The 21,679-nt window shown below is 41.7% G+C and overlaps 1 protein-coding gene across 1 annotated transcript in view; it reads left to right on the top strand.

The window, feature by feature from the left end:
- The window catches only part of gas2b (growth arrest-specific 2b), a 37,772-nt gene that overhangs the window by 15,485 nt on the left and 608 nt on the right, over positions 1-21,679 (top strand). Inside the window, exons 5-6 of the mRNA XM_037695370.1 lie at positions 11,672-12,140; positions 12,218-12,325. Of these exons, the coding sequence (XP_037551298.1) occupies positions 11,672-12,140; positions 12,218-12,325 (577 nt within the window). The remainder of the gene's footprint in view (positions 1-11,671; positions 12,141-12,217; positions 12,326-21,679) is intronic.

The following is a 21,679-nucleotide window of genomic DNA, read 5'->3' as shown; positions in this document are numbered from 1 at the left end:
CCTGGTACATCTGAGGTCTTAGCTTCTGACCCGACAGCAGAAGATCCTGACCTGACCGCAGAAAATCCAGACCCGACCGCAGAAAATCTTGACCCGACCGCAGAAGATCCTGGTTTGTCTGAGGTCTTCTTTCCCGGCTCGCCTGAGATCTTCGGCCTAGGCTCGCCTGAGATCTTCGGCCTCAACCTGCCTGCGACCCTGTCTGTTCTGCTCCTGCCTGAAAAATGGCCCGATGGACGATCTCTCGGCTGCCTGCCTGACCAGCCCCGGCCTGATGATTGGTCTCCAGGCCTCCTGTCTGTCCTGCCTGAAGAATGACCTGATGGACAATCTTTCGGCCGCCTGCTTGGCTGGCCCTGGCCCGATGAATGGTCTCCCGGCCTCCTGTATGTCCGGTTCCTGCTCGATGAATGGTCCGATGGACGACCACTTGACCGCCTGCCTGACCGGCCCCGGTCCGATGAATGTGCTCCCGCTTACCTATCTGTCTTGTCTCTGCCTAAACGGCCTATTGGACGACCTCTCGGATGCCGGCCTGACCGGCCCCGGCCTGATGGATGGGCTCCTGGCCGCCCGCCCGACTTGCTTCAGCCTGATGGATGGCCGCCCACCTGACTCGCATCAGTCCGATGGGAGGCCGGGAGTGTGTCTCGTCATTTATCCAATTAATTTCACCCTTGTCTCGTGCCAGCTGTTTTTAATCACGTCCTGTCTTGTCTGGGTATCTAGTCTGTCTGTTAGTCTTGTTCATTGTTGCGTCGTCATTGGGTCTACCCTGTCTTTTCCTGCCAGTTTGATCCAGTCCTGAGTATATTTTGTAAGTTGCTGCCTCGTCAGCTATTTTAATTTCTTATCATTGAAGTATTTATTTTTGTATCTTCTGAGTCAAGTCTCTGCCTGCAACTATTGGGTTCATTCCTGCCTGATAAATCCTGACAGTCCCTCGATTACCATAGGGGTTACATTCCAGACACAGCCACAATAAGTGAAAAATCATGAAGTACCAATGCTATAATTATTTTACTATTTATATATTTTAAGGTCTCATAAACCCTTCCCACACTCTGGCAATGTTCTAAACCCTTAAACCTACATAATTTTAACAACATATGTATATGTACTGTACAGTACTGCAAAACTTTACTTACCAGCTCTGCAGAACAGCAGCTCGGTTCCGGTCCAGCTTGGTTCCAGTTTGGCAGACCTACCCTGCATCGATGGAGCCACAATGTTCTGCACTCGTAAACCTACAAAGTACATCATTTAAACAACGCACATGTGGCAAGCTGAAGCTTAGGACTACGGATGTTATTTATTTTATTTTTTTTTAACTTACTGCAATGCCACCTTAGGACCTTCACCCAAGGAAACAATTTATACACAGAAAGGCAATTGGATTTGCTTACAAGTAAGCAGGAGACTGTGTTCCAAGATTTACATTTTATTAACATTAAGTTAAAAAGCAATTTTAATGGAGGCAGTAGTAGTTAACAAAATGAATATAAATGAAGGCTGAGGCTTTCCAGTGCTCAATCATCTAAAATACACAAAAGTGAGAGAGCGCAGCAACAGCGTGCACTCTCAGGACAATATTACATGAAGTCCAAAAAAGTTCAATCTGGTCCTCTGGACAGTCAAAAAACAAGAAAACAAAACAAAAGCAACAAAAAAATTAAAAAAAAAAAACGTAGAAATGTTTTGTCTCTCATCCGAGAGACTTCCTCAGTCTGAGGTTCTGTATTCAGCTCAGTCTCTTAAATAGCACCTTCTCAGATTGGATCAACCAGTTTGCTGCTGACAACTAAAACCAGCTGCTCACATGGTCAAGAAGGACCATCAGCCTAACAATGGATCATTAGCACACTGATGGCTGTTTACTATTCACAAGGGGTTGAGTGATACTAGCAATAACAGCATTGTAAGAGGGGGACAGTTGAACCCGGAGGCCTCCACCCCTGTTTAATGATGGACGATTTCTTTTCACAAAGATGGCCTCTTTTACTCCTCTCTCAAACCATTGTTCCTTTCTGTCCAGGATGTGAACATCTTCATCCCTGAAAGAGTGACCGCTGGCCTGGATATGAGTGTAGACTGCAGAATCCTGGCCTGATGATGTTGATCTTCTGTGCTGGGCCATCCTTTTGGCCAGTGGCTGTTTAGTTTCCCCGATGTAAGACTGATCACAGCCCTCCTGACACTGAACAGCATACACAATATTACGCAGAAGAGCCGTAATGTATTTTGGGGTTTAAAAGCCACTGGGACGTTATGTTTAGAAAATAACTGTCTCAGTTTCTCTGATACTCCCTTAACATACAGAAATACCACTGGTCTGGGTCTGGGTTCCTCCTTTTCACCTGATGGCTGACTGGAGTCTTGTTTGGGTTTCTTCTCTGCTTTCAGGAAGGCCCAGTTAGGATATCCACATTGCTCTAGAGCCTGTCTTGTGTAGGATTTCTCCTTCTGCCTGGCTCCTGAGTTAGTGGGGGTGCTGTCTGCTCTGTGATACAGAGTCCTGATGACTCCTAACTTGTGCTCCAAAGGGGGATGGGAGTCAAACTGCAAATACTGGTCTGTGTGGGTGGTTTTGTGGTACACCTCGGTTTGCAAATGTCCTCTATCAGAGACTTAGACCTCACAGTCCAAGAAAGCCAACCTGCCATTTTTTACATCTTCTCGTGTGAACTTGATGTATTTATCCACAGAGTTGATGTGGTCAGTAAAATGTTGGACTTCCTGAGATTTAATTTTAACCCAGGTGTCATCAACATACCTGAACCAATGACTTGGTGGTGTCCTTGAAAAGGACATCAGACTCTCTTTTCTACCTCCTCCATGTACAGGTTGGCAACAATAGGAGAAACTGGAGACCCCGTAGCACACCTATGTTTCTGCCTATAATATTGCCCCCCATTTGTGAAGTAGGTTGACTGCAGGCACAGTTTCAAGAGTTGACACAGTTGTTCTGTGGAAAGCGTGGTCCTGCTGCTCAGAGTGGTGTCTGATTTTAATGTTAAAGTGACCACTTCTACTGCATCCTCAACAGGAATGCACGTAAAGAGTGATGTGACATCAAAAGAGACCATAGTTGCATCAGTTTCCATGATGACGTCCCTAACCTTATCCACAAAGTCTGTGGTGTTCTGTATGTGGTGTTCTGAGCTGCCAACTAAAGGGATGAGTACAGACGCCAGATATTTGCAAACATTGTAAGTGACCAAGTTAATCATGCTAACAATAGGTCTTAAAGGTACCCCTTGTTTGTGGATTTTAGGTAAACCATACAGACTAGGTGTGGCCTCCCCTGGGTACAGTCTGTGGTACAGAATACAGTCAATAGCCTTGTCCTGCTCCAAATTTTTCAGGCAATCTATTACCTTCTTCTTGTAACCACTTCCTTGATCTCTTTTCAGAAGTTCATAAGTGGTTAAGTCACTAAGGAGTATCATAACTTTCTCATGATAGTCTTTCTGGTTCAAAATCACTGTGCACCTTCCTTTGTCTGCTGGGAGAATGATGATGTTTTTGTCCTTGCTAAGAGTGGTGAGTGCATCCCTCTCGTCTCTACTGATGTTGGAAGGTGGTGGTTTGGCATTGCTGAGGCAGGATGAAACTTTGATTCTGAGCTGTTCTGCTTCACCCTCTTTCATTTTGTTGTTGCGGAGACGAAACGTTTCCACATTTTTTTTGCTTTGTTTTTTTTTTTTTTTGTTTTCTTGTTTTTTTGAATGTCCAAAGGACCAGATTGAACTTTTTTGGATTTTTCTACCTGGATTATTGAGCAAGTATCAGGATATTACATGAAGTGTTCCCTCATTGAGGATTGAACTAGAAAAACGGGCCTTCTCCTACTTCGCTCCTGTTTCCTGGAATTTTTCTTTTCATTCAACCTTTATTTATACAGGCTAGCCTCATTGAGCCACGGGGACCCATTTGCAAGAGAGACCTGTTTCATGCAGAACAAATATAGTGCAGACAATAAAACCGTTGACAATGATTACAATAAACTACAGTAAAAATGCAGTTAAAACAAGAGTAGTGTACAAAATAATAAATCAGGGTGCCGTAAAACAGGGTGAAATATTAAAAACAAGAACATATTTGCTTTGTTTTTTATTGACATTATCAAATGGTGAACAGCCAGACAAAGAACGATTCAGACGATTTTTATGGACATGACACAGCAATGAACTTGGTGTCCTTTGCCCAGACTTTGTAGGTTACCAGGGCAACACCCTGGAGCCAGGCCTGGGGGAGGGGCTCGTTGGCGAGCGCCTGGTGACCAGGTATCTACACATGGGGCCAGGTCGGGCTCAGCCCAAAGGAACAGCATCGGTTTGCCTTGTGGACCCACCACCTGCAGGAAGGGCCATAAAAGTCAGGTGCGTGATACCATGGGCAGTTTGCTGAAGGCGGAGACCTTGGCACTCTGATAAGTAGGGCTCCTTGTGCGGCTTCACTGTCACTTTGCTCACTGTCTCCGTTTCACGGTTCCATCTTTGCTGAGGCTTTCCATGATGGTCTTTCCTGTTATTGTCTTTGACCATTCTTTCCCTTTTTTATGATAGAATCATCCAGCCGCTTCCCCACGGGGGTGGTTACTGATGATGTTGGGTTTTGGGAGTCATCCCATAAAGGGTCTCGGTCTTTCCTTGTATTTGGTGATGTTGACAGTTTCTCTCCATTTTCTTTTTCTCTTTTTGGGTCATCTTTGGGTTGTTTCTTTTCTGTCCCTGCCATGGTGGCCAAAAGCCTGGTTTCCCTGTCTTTGTACAGTTTTGTCTGCGTCACTACAACTAACTCTTTTAGTACCGCTTCAGGCAGCATTGCTTTAGCCAAATAAGTTGTAGTATTGATTGCTACTCTTTCTGCTACCTCCCATTGTAGATTATGTGATCGTAATCTATCTATGTACATTACTACCTGCCTAAAACTGCAGGCTATGGCTTTGCTTATCCCTCTCCTGAGGGATATATAACATTTCTTTCATATATTCCTCTAGACTTTCTGCTTCCTTGTAGCTCTTAATTGGGACATGTATTATGGCATGGTATGGGAGGTCTTCTCCGCCAGTTGTTTGTCTTTGGCCCTTCGTCCTTTAGTTCTGCTTTAAGCTCCCTTAAGTCGAACTGGTATTTGGGTCCAGGCAACTTCTTTAAAGCTTTCCTAAAGGTGAAGTTGTGGATCTTGCAGGTATGTTTGGTGAATATCAGCAACTCATCTGCTTCCAATGCCCAGGGGTTCCCTATCATCTGATACACTCAGGTTCCATTTTGGAACTTTATGACCTGGGCCTTTTCAGGCACTGGGCTGAGGCACTTTTTCTTTTTGCCCCAACCAGAGCCAAGTTCAGGCTTTGTTTCTACATTGTTCTTTTTAGCTTTCTTCTTCTTCAGGGTGTTTCTGGGTTCTTCTTCTGAACTCTCACCCAGGTCTTCGCGTTCGCTCGGCTGTTTTTGGGTTTCTCATACAGAGTCTGCACTTTTGATCTTTGCAGTTTTCCTATGCCCTGGGCGCTGCCCTTGATCATCAGGGTTCTCATCCTTTCCACCAGCCTGTGAGCCAACTCCTCCATTTGCTGTTCTGTTTCAGAGCTCTCCGATTCATCATTGAACTCTAACTTATCATGTAATTTTGGGTTCCCTTTTTCCTCCAGGGGGTTCCTTCCCCCACTCGGGCCTGCTGCTTGGACCCAAGTTGAGGGTCCTACGTGTGACGCTGGGGGGTACAGTGGTTGGCTTTGTTCATCACTGTCTGGTTCACCCCCTTTTGCTACCTGTCCCCTTTCAGTCATGTTCTCGGGTTCAGGGTCTCCCCCAATGTCTTTGTCTACAATTTCGTCTTCTGTGTTGTTATTCTCGTCCTCCCAGAGGCTCTGCTGACTGTGACCACTCTTTAGGCCTTTTCTTGCTTCTTTATATGCCCACATCTTTTTCAACTCTTCTTTGTAGGTTTTATATCTTGCTGCCACTGTTGCTTTAGAGTTTTTTAGGACCTCCTCCAAGCCTGTTGCCTTGGATATAATTTTTACTATAGGGTCATAGTTATTCGATGGGCTAATGATGGTGGTCAGGGTCCCTCCGTTCCATTCCTCAAGCCTCTGCATCCACCATCCTAACCATCTCTTTATCCCTTCTTTGGCTTTTATATTGGCCGTATCGCACAGAATCACCATTCGGCGGCTCTGCAACACTTTGGTACAATGAAAGACTGCATTTTTTTTGTATAAACTCAGTCAAACTCGGCAACAAGTGTTCATCCTTTATTACATTGCTTTCTCTAAATCTTTCCTGCACTGACGGGTCCCAATGTGTGAATCCTTTACCATACAAGATAATTTCCACCAACGCTCCTGCTGTGGATTCAATTCTGGATCGTAAGGATCATTTGCTGGGTCCTGTAGAACCTCTACTTCTGTAGTGTCCGCCTCTTCCCCCATTGCTTTTGCTTTTTGTTGTCTCGAGTGTCTGCTCCTCAAAGCCTCCTGGCTGTGCTCTCCAGTTCAGGTACGATCACAAACTATGTTACTAATTTACTGCTTGGATTATGGTCAGTAATCCTCAGTAAGCCCCCTACTCCACCCACTAGCCAGGTGTTTACTGCAGGATAAGTGGCTGAGGGCCCACCCAGCCACCTGCAACCGCTTACTTCAGGTTGCTTTGAGCCAAATGCCCGGTCTGATTCTCCAGACGCATGGCTTGTTTTGACGCTCAGTCAGGTTCTCCTGATGCACGCCTTTTTTTCTTCCTCGACGCTTGGTCAGTTTTTCCTGATGCACGTCTACTTTTTAATGGGATCCTTATCTAAGGAATGTATCCGCCCACCCAGGGACGCCATGTTTGTCTACCCAGTGAGATTACCACGAGTTATGGCAAAACCCCACTGCAACCTCTCCTCTAAGGGGTATATCGGACTAATCTAGCACTTGAGCTTTACCCAAAATGACGCTAGATTAATTTTGCTTAAGGCTGTATCGGAAGTGATTCACCCAGACTGTTCATGACCATCAGTTGCTATCCATACCCTTATCTCACCCCTAGACTCGTCCAACCTAGTAGTCGGGGTTAGGACGTTAATCAAGGGGAAACTGGAATTTTTAGGCCACTCACCTCCTATTGTAGAATTGCAATTGTTACCGATCTGGTAGCTTTAGAATCTAGGCACAAGATTCCAGGGTGTTGTTTGATCCAAGCTGTGAAACCTTTAAAAACCTAATTTTCTTGATGAATTTGAGCCCAGCTTTTCCAAATTTTTGAACCCGAAGTGCAGAAATGATAGTCCAGAATTTTACATTTATATGCTTTGCTTTAATCAATGAATTGCAGGGGTACAGCATTATCAGCACATTCTAATTGATTACATTTGATCATTCCAACAATTCTAATGACAGAATTCATGCCTGGTTCCAGAGACTGTCTTATGGGGTTTGTGTGACATTCAGGGTCCTATTGTGTCCACAAGGCGTGGCTTCCCTGACTCCGATGAGCCAGGTTGGAGAGTCCTGTCTCCTAACTCTTGAGTTGTTATTATAGAGCAGCCTGTTCCTGCACAGTGGACTGATATGTGCTTGGAGCCCCAAGGCAGGTTAAAACCTCTCAAACCTCTAAGTCTGTCTCACTAACCAACCAACCAAGTTTAGCTAAACCTGTTACAAACCACCTTGACAGCACACAGTTTATGCAGTGACTTCTCAAGAATGTTGGAAGCAGAACAACACTCTCTTGCCCTGACACTACCTCTTAATTTAGAAACACTGTTATTTCATATACATTTAGTATTTGGACAATGGGTAGGAGTCGCTCACCATTTCTGCCCAAAGACTTCTGGAAAATGGCACGATAATCTCTCTTCCAGAGCCCTGGAAGAAAGTCTCCTTTAACCCCCAAAAGCCGTCCTGATCCTGAGGAATCTGGTCTGGAGTCAGCCCGACTGAACAAAAGGTATTCCTATCTTTGAAAAAAAAATCCTCTTATGAGCTGTTCCAAGTTCTTCTGTTTAGCTCCTGGGGATGCAGCCACACATCCTCCTCTTTGGACTATCATGGTCCCGTTCAGCCCCGTTTCTCTACTGGGCTTGGTTTTTATTGACTTTTGAGTTTGCTGGTCAACCCTCTTTTTCCCTTGACTAGTTTGATCTGATCGGTGATTGGTTGTAGTTTGTCATTGTGCCCTTTTAAGGCATCAAGTTGTTACTGCTCTGCTTCTCGGCTCACAAGTCACTGACATACGATCTTTCCTACAGCCCATTTCCTTTTATGGTAAAGGAGCTGCTTTGCTCGGTTTCTACATGTAATGCTAGAAGGTATTTACACACTGTTCTGCTGAGGGCAGCCTGCAGCATTCCAAAGGAAATGCAGCATCTCTCTGGAATGCTGTTAGCCCCCCCTCCCCCCCCAGACATCAGCTCCCTCAACTTACTTTCCCCTCTCTTTCAGAACACAGCATGAATCCCTACACATTTCATTCATTTTACTTCACCCTAATCACAGGATGCAATATAGAATACAATAATCACCTCATGTATGAATACAATACTGTTATGATTACTTTTATATAATATTGTACACCATTTATTCATAGTGTAGAGCACAAAGCTGTCACATTTGGGTGTCCATGGCAGAGCTGATTTCATTCCAAAAGACCTCACTTGACACCCCGGCTTACCAAAGCTGGCTCTTGGGACATGGAATGTGACCATCTGGTGGGGAAGGAGCCTGAGCTTGTGTGTGAGGTTGAGAGGTACCAATTAAATATAGTTGGGTTCACCTCAACGTACAGCATGGGCTCTGGAACCAATCTCCTTGAGAGAGGCTGGACCTTATTCCACTCTGGAGTTGCCTATGGTGAGAGGCGTTGAGCTGGTGTGGGTCTACTCTTAATCCCCTGACTTGGTGCCTGTGTTCTCCCCAGCAGATGAGAGGGTGTCTTCCCTTCGCCTTCGGGTGGGGGGATGGACTCTGACTCTTGTCTGTGCCTATGCACCGAATGGCAGTTCAGAGTATCTGGCCTTCTTGGAATCCTTAGCAGGGGTGCTGGAAGGTGCACCAGCTGGGGACTCCTTTATTCTGCTGGGGAACTTCAATGCCCACATGGGTAATGACAGTGTGACCTGGAGGGGAGTGAATGGGAGGAACAGCCTCTCTGATCTGAACCCGAGTGGTGTTCTGTTGTTGGACTTATGTGCTAGTCATAGTTTGTCCATCACAAACATCATGTTTGAACGTAAGCATGTCCATAAGTGCAGTTGGCACTAGGACGCCCTAGGTCGTAGATCAATGATTGACTTCATAGTCGTGTCATCTGATTTGTTTTGGACACTCGGGTGAAGAGAGGAGCTGAGCTGTCAAATGATCACTGCCTGGTAGTGAGTTGGATCAGATGGCAGGGGAAGATGCAGGACAGACCCGGTAGACCCAGATGTGTAGTGAGGGTTTGCTGGGAATGCCTGGCAGAAGAACCCATCGGAGAGATCTTCTACTCACACCTCTGGGAAAGTTTTAATCGCATCCCAGCTGAGGTGGGGGAAATTGAGTCTGAGTGGGCCATGTTTCACACCTCGTTTGACCTCAACCAGTGATGTCATCAAGATGTGGAAGGAATAGTTCTCGGACCTTCTCAATCCCAGCAGCACGTCTTCCATGGAGGAAGCTAAGTCGGGGGACTTTTGGATTGATCCATCCATAACCGTGGCTGAGGTCGCAGAGGTAGTTAAAAAGCTCCAAGGTAGCAGGGCTCTGGGAGTGGATGAGACTCACCCTGATTTCCTTAAGGCTCTGGATGTTGTGGGGCTGTCTTGGTTGACATGCCTTTGCAACGTCGCATGGACATCGGGGGCAGTGCCACAGGATTGGCAGACTGGGGTGATGGTTCCCCTCTTCTGTCCAGATGAACTGACTGAAAATTGTTGGATTGTATACCTGGATTATTGAGCATTGACTTTTTGGTTTTGAATCAGTTTGACATGACTGTCGATGAGAAAGAGGGACGGCACAAGAGGAGGGGGCGTGCCAAAGACACCATCTTAGCACCAACATAACTGGTTTGTTCCACTTTGGAGTAAGCTGTTTGGGGGAAGAATCAGTTTTGTGTTGTGTGTTTCCTTGACTGATGAACTCTTCTGGATGGAAGGTGAAACATTTCAGAAAAAAAATAAACTGTCCAGATGACCTGACTGAAAATTGTTGGACTACTGTATTGCTTTACTACCTAAAGAGTAAATTAATACTGTATTACTTTACTACGTAAAGAGTAAAACACTATTGTATTACGTTACTAAGTAAAGAGTATAGCACTATTGTATTACTTTACTAAGTAAAGAGTAAAACACTACTGTATTACTTTACTATTTAAAAAGAAAAACACTACTGTACTACTTTACTACGTAAAGAGTAAAACACTACTGTATTACTTTACTACAAAAAGAGTAAAACACTACTGTATTACTTTACTATGTCAAGAGGAAAACACTACTGCATTACTTTACTAATAAAGAGTAAAACACTACTGTATTACTTTATTACGTAAAGAGTAAAACACTACTGTATTACTTTACCACGTAAAGAGTAAAACTACTGTATTACTTTACTACATAAAGAGTAAAACACTGCGGTATTACTTTACTATGCAAAAAGTAAAACACTACTGTATTACTTTACTACATAAAGAGTAAAACACTACTGTATTACTTTACTACATAAAGAGTAAAACACTACTGTATTACTTTACTACATAAAGAGTAAAACACTACTGTATTACTTTACTATGTAAAAAGTAAAACACTACTGTATTACTTTACTACGTAAAGAGTAAAACACTACTGTGTTACTTTACTTCGTAAAAAGTTAAACACTACTGTATTACTTTACTAAGTAAAGAGTAAAACACTAATGTATATTACTTTACTATGTAAAGAGTAAAACACTACTGTATTACTTTACTAAGTAAAGAGTGAAACATCGTGCTGGGACAGTTCAATAAAATGCAGCGCAAAAGATTCATTGCAAAAAGGATGTAACCAAAACAAAACCATGATGCTGATGATGTCTTCATAAAAAGGAACCCAAATTAATTTAGGCAACCAATGCTAAACCACCTATTGCACATTGTGCAACATGTTTTTTTAGAAAAGTAGTTTTTATCATTGGTTCCTAAACTTTGAAGCTTTGACTCCACAATATGACAAACCTAAAAAATATACAAATGTTGTTAAAAGGAAAAAGGAATCTAAAATTAACAACTGCAACTTAGATCCATTTTTGCTTTGGCTTTTATAACATTTACAGTGAAAACAGAATGTTAGCAATTACTTATCAAATGTATTTGAGTTATAGAGATCATATTAAGCTTAGTGTTTTATGATCCACAGTGGGAACCTAGCCATAACTTTAGGAACCACTGGTTTAAACTGGTCTACCTGCAGTGACTTTAAAACTTTTGAGGAATTACAAAATTGTTAAATACAAAAAAAAAATATTATTTTCAGCCAGTCAAACCTACCTAGTGTTTCCATTGTTTATTTTCATCTTTACAGCTTTTGACATTAGTTTTTTTTTTCACTTTTCATAGTATTTAATTTTATTTTACAAAGTATTTTTTCAGGTGTTTGACTGAAAACCATTAAGTTTAAGGTTTAATTTAAAATTAATCAATCAGTTTTATTGGTCTTTTTTCAGGTATGGACTGGAGCCTCTGAGGCTGTTGACGTTGGAAAGAGAGATAAGAGAGGAAGTAGGGTGTTTGTCTCCATCATCTCCACTCTCCTTTGTTCCTCCAGCATCATCACAATCCCCCCTTCCCCCAGCCTCCTCCTCTCCTCCTCCTTCATGTTCCACCTCCACTACGACCCATCTGGCTGAACCTCTCGCTGCCTCCCTCTCCTCTGATCTTCCATCAGCCACGGCAAACACAGCGCCTGCATCAACCACGGCCTCCTCACAAACCCCTTTGTTCTCGTCGTCCTGCGATGCTGCTGGCACATGTGCTGCACCTCAGCTGTCGGACCAAAGTCTGGTGTCGACTGTTGACATCTGCCCCACCACGATAAACCAACACACACCTCCCATCACCCCCCAACCTGCAACACATTCATCCAACAAATCTAAAAGCCGAAGGAGTGCAGGCACCAGCATTTTGGATGACATAGTATGAGTTTTATCTTTAGTTACCGTAAATGATCTTAGTATTACATGTCGGTCATTTCAACCTTTACTCTGTTTCAGGTGAAAAATATTACTGAAACCCCCCCGTGCAGCTGTCCCACCAAGTTTCCTGTTGAGAAGCAACCCAAAAGCTGCTACCGTGTCGGCGACAAAGTTCTGTACATCCGGGTAAGAAGAGTCAAGTTCCATTTACTGGTGAACTGTGTGGAGCAGCAACTAAGGTTACACAAACCATGTGCCCTGACCCCTCCCATAATGACATATTTTAAATGTCTTATTCAAAGCAGAACTAACAGACTAGTGATTATGTTTTAACTCCAAACATGAAAAACTTTTTATTATTATTTTTATATTTTTTCTTGTTCCACCTGTATGAATCTGTTGTTTTAATATATTAATGTGGTCAAAAGACAATTATAAGCCACTTGTAGGGCGGCTGTGGCTGACTGCTTACAGCAGTCATCCTCCAGTGGGAGAGTTGGGGGTTTGATTCCACCAGCAGTCACATGTTGAAGTGTCCCTGGGCAAGACACTGAACCCCTCGTTGCCTCTGATGTGTGTCCCATCAGTGTCTGAACGTGATAAAGCTCTGATTAGTCTCTACAGATCCACAGTAACTTTGTAGAGATGTAGTAGAGAGCTGTATAAATGTGTGCTGAGGTAAATGAGGGCACAGATTGTGTTGTAAAGAGCTTTGAGTGTCTTGATTAGACAGAAAGACGCTGTATAAGTACAGTCCATTTATAAACATAGATTTGTGGAAGGGAAATAATGGTCATCATTATCTGTCGATTAGAAATTAGGGGTTGCCAAATGGTGGACCGGGTTGAATCCAGGCCCAGATGAAATCTTATTTGGACCCAGATTGGTTGTGAGATTTCAATAGAATGAAATAAATATAACTATAATTATGTACATTACATTTACTTTTAAATTGTAAATATTTTTCTGCATTTATAGCAATTAATAAGGTGACACAACTTTTCTCGCATTAACAGGAATTCACTTTAAGCTGTAAACCTTTTCAATCCATCAATCAAGCACCATGCATACATCAAATACAATCCAAAGAGCTTTCCAATGGAATTAAAAAAGCTATCCCAGGTAAAGCTGAACCGAGCAGATGAGTTTTTACTCTACAAGTAAAAGTATCAAGTTTATGGACTCCTGTCAGTGCCTCGGGCAGGCCGTTGGAAAGTCTTTTTGCATAGCTACTGAAAGTAAAATCACTAAAAGTTCTTGTTCTGCTCTGTGGAACAACTAAAAGAGAGGAACCAGAGGATCTGAGGGACATCCTGACTCATAAACCAAAACCATCTCCCTGACATTGACATTGTCTGGTGAGTGGCCACATTCTACAACTTATGCTGATATTTAAGTCAGCACAGCTGCCCCACTTAGAGCACTTCATTTTGGGATGCACTGCTTGTTCTGCTCTTACAATAACTCATTTTAGGCTGCAAAGCTTTTCTGGCATTTGTGGTAATTCTCATGTTTGGGCCACAGTTTCCCTCTGAGAAGCTACCAGGAGAGGTATGGACCTAAAAAACATTAGTGTGAGTACAATTAAAAACCAGCACCACTGTCACTAAAAGAAAATATAAGTATGTGCAGCATATTTTGGATATTTGCTGGAGAAAAAAAATATTTAGCTAGAACTTGCTTGTTTTAATTGAAGAAACTATTAGTAACCAACGTCATGACTCCCACAACAAAGACTGATGACACATGTCGTGATAAGAAGTGAGGTGCAAAAGTTCTTATTCAACATTTAAGTCAGCAACAAGTCCAGTGTGTCAGAGTGATTTATCATCGCACGGTGCCTTTCAGCCTCCTTCAGTCGTGCTCCACTCATGTGCGTCTGTGTGGAGGCTCAAGGAATGGGAGGATGGGTTGCCTGGCAACCATTGGTCAGGATAAGACCGTGCTGACAATGATCGTATTCAGAACGTAGACCTTGGGTAAAGAGTACAAACCTGGTGGAGAAAACAAATACGTCTCTCTGTGGGTGAATGTGCAAAGACGTGACTCTTGTGTGCGGTTTAAATGGCAGCCCACCAGGGAATTAAAGTCCATGTGTATGTGCTGAAGGTTTCAAACATGAACATGCACCCATACCACTCATACCCCCGTCTTTATGTGTCCACACAAAGAGACACAAAGAGAAAATATTCCATCTTTAGTGTGCACAGTATGCAAAGAGAAAAATGTATTTTAAAATCATTTACTGTAAAAATACAAAAAATGGAAAGTTTATTTTTAAAATATTCATGCCCAACTTTTTCAATAAATTCAGTGACACAAATGTCACAATTTTGATCACTTGTTTAAATTCTAACTAGGTCTTTTACATTTTACATTCCATCTTTCATGGCAACACTTTAAAAAAGATCTTGTCCAATTATATTCAATTTCAATTCAGTTTATTTCTAAAGCTCCAAGTCCCAACAGAAGTCGCCTCAGGAACTAAACAGAAACATTCATATATAAAATAATAATTTAACAATATTTATCTGAGGAGCAGCGCTGGAGGACAGATTAATGCATCTAAGGAGGGAGAAAGACTGAAAAATTCATTCCTAAGGTGCTCAGGTCCAAAAACTAAAACCTCAGTCTTGTCTGTTCAACAGGAGAAAATTAAGGGTCATCCAGGTTTTTATGTCTTTAAGACATGCTTGTAGTCTAAGTAGCTGATTGGACTCATTGGGTTTAATGGACAAATATAACTGTGTATCATCAGCATAACAATGAAAATTTATCCCATGCTGTTTAATAACTTTATCTAATGGAAGCATGGACAAGGTAAAGAGTATTGGTCCAAGCATTGACCCTTGAAGAACTCCATGACTAACCTTGTTGTATGATGAAGATTCATTATTTACATTTACAAATTGGAATCTATAAAAAATGTGATTTTAACCAATTTAGAGCTGTTCCTGTAATTCTAATATCATATTCAAGTCTCTGTAGTAGAATATTATGATCAACCCATCCAATCACTTCTTCTGATTTTATCCTCAAAGTGTCTCCATTGAGTTTGTTGATTCTTATAAATATTTGAGTATCTTGGTCGACTCACATCTCTCTTTTAAGCTCCACGTGGAAAACTTGGTAAAGAAACTGAAAGTTAAACTGGGTTTCTTTTTCAGAAACAAATCCTGTCTAACTCTGAATGTTAGGAAACACCTTGTATCTGTGACTTTCCTTCCCTCCATTGATTACGGTGACATTATTTACATGAACGCTCCTACAAGAACCCTGCAGATGTTGGATGCTGCAGATGTTGGATGCTGCAGATGTTGGATGTTGCAGATGTTGGATGCTGTCTATCATGGTGCACTAAGATTCGTAACTACCGTACCCACCACTGCACCCAGTATCCACTGGTTAACTGGTCACCATTAACTTCACACAGACTCTCCCACTGGTACATCTTCATCTTTAAATCACTTCCTGGTCTGCTGCCTTCATACATCTCCTCCTACATGTCTCTGTGTGAGTGCAGCTACAGCGTGCGCTCTCAGGACATCATTACCTGCAGTGTTCCCTCAGTGAGGACTGAACTAGACAAAAGGACCTTCTCCTACTCCGCTCCTGTTTCCTGGAATATCTTGTAAAAAGATCTGAAGCTCTCAACCTTTGACCTCTCTAAGTGACTTCAAACATCTGTTCAGTTCCTGGAAAAAACCAACGCAAACACATTCCTGTTTTTAGCTTTCTAAATCGCCTTATAATCTAGCTGTTTTTTTGCTGCTATTCCTCTTGATTGTCTTTTTGGTTGCTGTTTTGTTTTGATTGTTTTGATTTGTAAAAAAAAAAAAGAGAAACTTACATTTGTATACCTCTGTCTATTTTACACCGGTCTATTTATGCCTTTGTTGGTCACTTTTCTCATAACTCTTTGTTGAAATCAGGTCTCTCTTGTAAATGAATCCCCGAGTCTCAATGGGATTAACCTGTAGAAATAACGGTCGGATGAAAAAAACTATATCAAATGCAGCACTGAGGTCTAACAGGACCAGTGTAGACACCCTCAGAGGCCATGAGAATATCTTTAGTAACTTTCACCAGTGCAGATTCTGTGCTATGATAAGCTCTAAACCCTGACTGAAACTCTTCAAGCAGATTATTTATTTGTAGATGTTCACATAACTGACCTGCAACTATTCTCTCTAGAATTTTTTAGATGAAAGTTAGATTAAATATAAGTCTATAGTGGGCCAGAATCAAATCAGAATCTGAATCAAGGTTATGTTTCTTAAGTAAAGGTTTAATTACAGCAATTATAAAGCTCTGTGGTACATAATCGTTTATTAGAGACAAAGTAAGCAGATACAAGATGTGGTTATTAATTAGGGGAAATACCTCTTTAAATAGTCTGGTTGGGATGGGATCTAGCAGGCATGTGGATGGTTTGGATGAAGCTATAGATTTAGACAATTCAGAGCTCAACAAGACAAAAACAGTCCAAACATAAATCAGGTTCTAGTAACATTTTTAAAGTTGTCTCATCTGACACCGAACCAGAGGTGATACTAGGAAAGATGGTTTGAATTTTTTCCCTAATTGAAACAATTTTATTTATTAAAAAAATCTCATGAAGTCGTCACTGACATGAAGTTGTATGGATACATGAATCAACAGAGAGAGGACGTTCCATTAGACTAGCCACTGAAAAGGAACTTGGGGTTATTTTATTTTCATCAATTAAAGATGAATAATGTAAAGTTCTAGCTTTACGGAGAGCTTTTTGTCCTTTAGCAGGCTATCACTCCAGGATAAGTAAAACTCTTCAACGTTAGTGGAGCGCCATTTTCTTTCTAGCTTTCTACATGCCTGTTTTAAAGTACGTAACTAAGAATTGAACCAAGGAGCTAATCTCCTCTGATTGTTTACTTTTTTTTCCCCAGCGGAGCAGCTTTATCGAGTGAAGTTTGCAAAGTACTTGGTACTCTGAGTTTTTGGAGGGGGGGGGGGGGGGGACTGTCATCTACACCACACCAAATTATAGTCATATTTTTGTTTGTGTTGCAAATGTACATCCAATGAGGTTCATTAAAATGAGTTTGGTGGTTCATGAGATATTTTGCTAACAGACAGACAGGCAAACTAACATGTACACACACATACACACAACTCTCCCTCCCACTCACACACACACATACACACAACTCTCCCTCCCACTCACACACACACACGCACACACACACACACAGGTTTGTTTTGCTATCTTTATGGGGCCTTTGCATTGACTTCCATTCATTTTTCATTCATTTCAATAGCCTAACCATGACCTTTATCCATAACCTAACCATTACCAGTACATACCTAACCCTAAACCTAACACATCCTCAATTCACACCTTAGTCCTAAACCTAGCCCCTAACCCACCAACGGGACTTCTTCTTATGGGGCCCGGGCTTTGGGCCCCATAAGGAGCAGTTAGTCCTCACAATGCAGTATAAGTTGGAAAAATGGGCCTCACAAAGTAGCATAAACAAGGACACACACACACACACACACACACAGGCAAGTACATGAGGGTGGTTGATTTTAAGAAATATTATGTGAGTGCTTCTTAAAGCTACATTCTCTGATGTTTCTTTACTGTTCCCATCAGAAAATAACCTTAGAGCAGCAGGACACCTGATGTTCCACAGCAGAGAACACAGGAACACATGAACATTCCTTAGATAGAGAACTTTACTTATTGGCTTTTATGTATGTGAATGTTTCTGTAAAGTCCCTGAGACAACTTTGATGTGATTTGGCGCTATAGAAATAAAATGAATTGAATTGAATTGAACAACAGACAAAACCACTTGAGGCAAAAAAAACAAACAAACAAACAAACATGATAACTACAGCATGTCTGCAGATTTAAATATTAAAAGACATTGAGATTTGTTTTAGTACAATACTAAAGATTATCCTCTCTTGCTCATTTTATATACGCCTCCTTGCAGATAAAGTGTCTGACTGTATCCAGCTCTCAGTTTTTCACATTATTCGCCAGTTTGTTGACACAACTTACACCACTTTCCATTTTCTCTCGATCTTTGACAAGCAAGCACTCCTCAGCTGTTTGAATGGAGCGATGAGGCCCATCCATCCTCATGCCATCCGTTACCTTGGAGCCCACAGCTACATGCCGTAAACCTCAATTATCATATGTCAAGATAACCCCTGAGAGCACTCGGTGTGTACAGATCATTTTAAAGAGCAGATACTATTGATTACTGAGACAAAGTCATTAGCATGGGGTTTAATCAGACAGCTTGTTAATGAGCGGCTGAGCATGACCGCCCCTCCTCTCATGTAAACTTTACACCCGGTCCCCTCCTTTCTAGCCTCACCCAACCCCCTTCTATTCCCTCTGGAGGCTATTCAATCACACAGGCCATGGAGTGCTTTGCCATTCTTTGGTGCTGAAAAAGAGGAAGGCTTTCTTTTCTTTCTGAGTCCAATTAGGTTCTCCTTCAGTTTTGTGGCAAGGATACAGGCTGATGGTGACCACAAAGAAAAGCACATTTAAACACCTCCAAATGCAAGCTAATTTATCTTTTAATACATTCAAATCCTTTTCTGAAGGTACTAAACCATCTAAATATATTGTTTTCTCTCCTTTTAGCCAAGCATTTAAACATTAGACTCCTTTATCTTTGTTCCTGGAGGATTCTTAAGCAAGACATTAACTAAAAGCTTTTTTCTATAACCTCTGGCTTTGCTGTGGAAATTAGAAAGTAAATATCTAAAAGCCTTTAAAATAATAAAGCCTAAATATCAGTTGTTTAAAAAATATACAATAAAAAATGATAAAACACAGATATTTAAATGTTGTCTCCTAAAACTTCTCTAAAGTATGTACATTATGTACTAAACAAAACAAGTGATAGCATGCGCTAAAAAGCTGATACATATTTTATTATGTTGTTTTCAAAGATATTTCCTGTTTAGGAGCCCGTCTTTAAATTTTTCACTTTAAGTATTTTGGGTACGTTCAAAGTCCAAGGAGCTACAGTAGGTTGTCCATGACAGTTTGGCTCTGATAGGTCTAACATGGCAAACGGCTGTGGGTCAGGAGTCTAACTAAACCTGATTCAGTCCAGCCTGAAGCTAATGTTTCACTGGGCTGTGACTGTTTGTGACTAGTTTATTTATTTTATTAAGAAATGTATAAATTTCATTAAAAACAAAGTAATTATATACAACAGAAATTAAATAAATGAAATGAAAGGCAGCAGAAGAAGAATAAATCTTATGATATCTGCTCCTTTTTTCCACAGAATTGGGGGCTCGTCCGGGACTAGTTAATGAACGGCCTTTGCAAGGGAGTCTCCAAAGTGCCTCATTTTCCTTATTTTCTCAGATGGGTTGCAGGGACATGCAATCTTGTCACTTGAATTTTGAACATGTTCAAAAATGTTTGTAACAAAATTTCCCTTAAAATAGAGCAGATGTTCTATTAACTGATATCTCCAAACCATCTTAAGAGCTCTAGAACTGTTGGCAACTGCACAGGAGCTCTCGTCTTACAGAAAACACCGGAGGCTAAGGTCCATGTCTACAAGCAAATTATTGATATCATAAATGAAGAACTGGTACAAGTCTACATGTCTTAATTTCAAAAATGTACTCCGGTAGAATAAATCATAAATGTAGAAATGCTGCCTTGGTGGGTAGCAAGCAAGCTGGAGTGAGTACACAACAATGCACCGCCCAGAATACAGTTTTACAAGTTGTGCACGCAGCAAGAAGTAATCAGAATACAAACTGGCTGATCAAAACCTAACAGCAAGGCTCAATGTGCATTTAGTCACAAACTGTCAGATTTCAGTGAGACTGCAATGAAAAGTGTACCTTTCCAACAAGTTGGGGTTACCAAGTCTACAAGAGATGCCTGTGATGGGATACCTCCCCCACTGCAGGAATTCCTTAGAGATAACTTTACTAATTGTCATTTATAATGTATGTGAATGTTTCTGTTCAGTGCCCTGAGATGACTTCTGTTTGGACTTGGTGCTTTAGAAATAAACTGAATTGAATAATGGGGAGTCATCCTGGAGCCAACCTGGAGGAGAGCCTCATCAGAGAGTACCTGATGGCACAGCCAAAACAAGCAACATGGGACCATCTTCTGTAGACCAACAACCATCATGAGGCTTTGTAAGGGACCAGTAACTTGAGCAGACATTTGAAGGTCTGATTTGTGTGAGAAAAAAAAAGGCACATTTTCTGTCCTGGATGTACACATGCTCATTTCCTCTGGCTGAATGTTTGGCATCAACATTCATTTAATAAGGAAGTTCCACAACAAATGGAACCAAACAGCCCTGCACTTCCATTCTTCACAGGCTGAAATTCATTCGGAGCAGCTGAGCGAGGCGTGCATGTAGCTGAAGTCTGCCTCCTTTTGGCAAGTGCTCGTCTTTTCCTGTGGACGCTCAGGCATTTTCAGCAGGGGAGGGAATCAGTGGAGCAGCCAGAGGGGTGGGGGCACAAACACAAGTTTATGGGCTGTGGACGTAGCACACTTTGTATGAAGGGTGGTGGTGGTGGGGGGTGTTAGAGAAACAAGAAGCAGAATGGCTTGTGGGAGATCCTTGAACTAAAAGACGTTCACTTGGAGGTTTGTGAACTGATTAACATCATTTAATTTGCGTTCTTGTGTGAAGCAGAATAGAAACTGAGGATTATGTTCAGGGAAAAAATTAAGGGAAATTTGTTCATTTATTGATTTAATCAAAAGGTGCCAGATAAGACTATTGAACCCTGCAAAGACAAAATGTGTTTTTAAATTGTTGCACAGAGTCAAGAATTCAAATAATTCTCAAAACTATATTTTTTCAGTTTTCACCTTATTTGAAACGAGGGCTGAGTTTGTGTGAATGAAGGCAGGTCAGCTGACTATTCCCCACACGTGACAGGAAAGTGATTTATGCAGCATGTCAGACTTGACCCCTGTCAACCTGAACATTTTAATCTGCAGGACGGCAGCTGAGGCCGCCTCGTCTGGAGGGTCCTCAGGAGCTGGCTGTTCACACGTCAGCGCTCGGACCAGGATTTCTCTCTTTCTCTCCGCCCATACATGCAATAGATGAGCAGATCTGCTTGGATTAACACAATCCTAATGGTTCTGTAATGACGGGTTTATTGGCTGCGGGGCACGAGGGGGCTGGCTTAGGTCTCCTGGGATCACTAATGTGCTTTGTGAGTTCATGGTCTGCGCTGAAATCTCATTTTCTCCTCTGTTTGATTTTATTTATTTATTTATTTATTTTTTTCATTTTCAAGGCTTCACATTGTGGCAGTAGTTGCCATGGCAACATATTGTTTTCAGTTTTATAATAACAAATAAAAGATTATTCATTCAAATATAAGTGAGACTTCTAAAACTGCATTGATTTACCATGTGGTGGTCTTTAAAATGCTACTTTAAGGTTTGTGTCTCACATCTTTGCATCTGTGTGTTAGAGTGTGTGTGTGTGTGTGTGTGTGTGTGTGTGTGTGTGTGTGTGTGTG

This window comes from Nematolebias whitei, chromosome 2 (genome assembly GCF_014905685.2).
Source record: "Nematolebias whitei isolate Nwh7 chromosome 2, NemWhi1, whole genome shotgun sequence".
Taxonomy (NCBI): Eukaryota; Metazoa; Chordata; class Actinopteri; order Cyprinodontiformes; family Rivulidae; genus Nematolebias; species Nematolebias whitei.
This window is presented reverse-complemented; position numbering and strand designations above follow the sequence as displayed.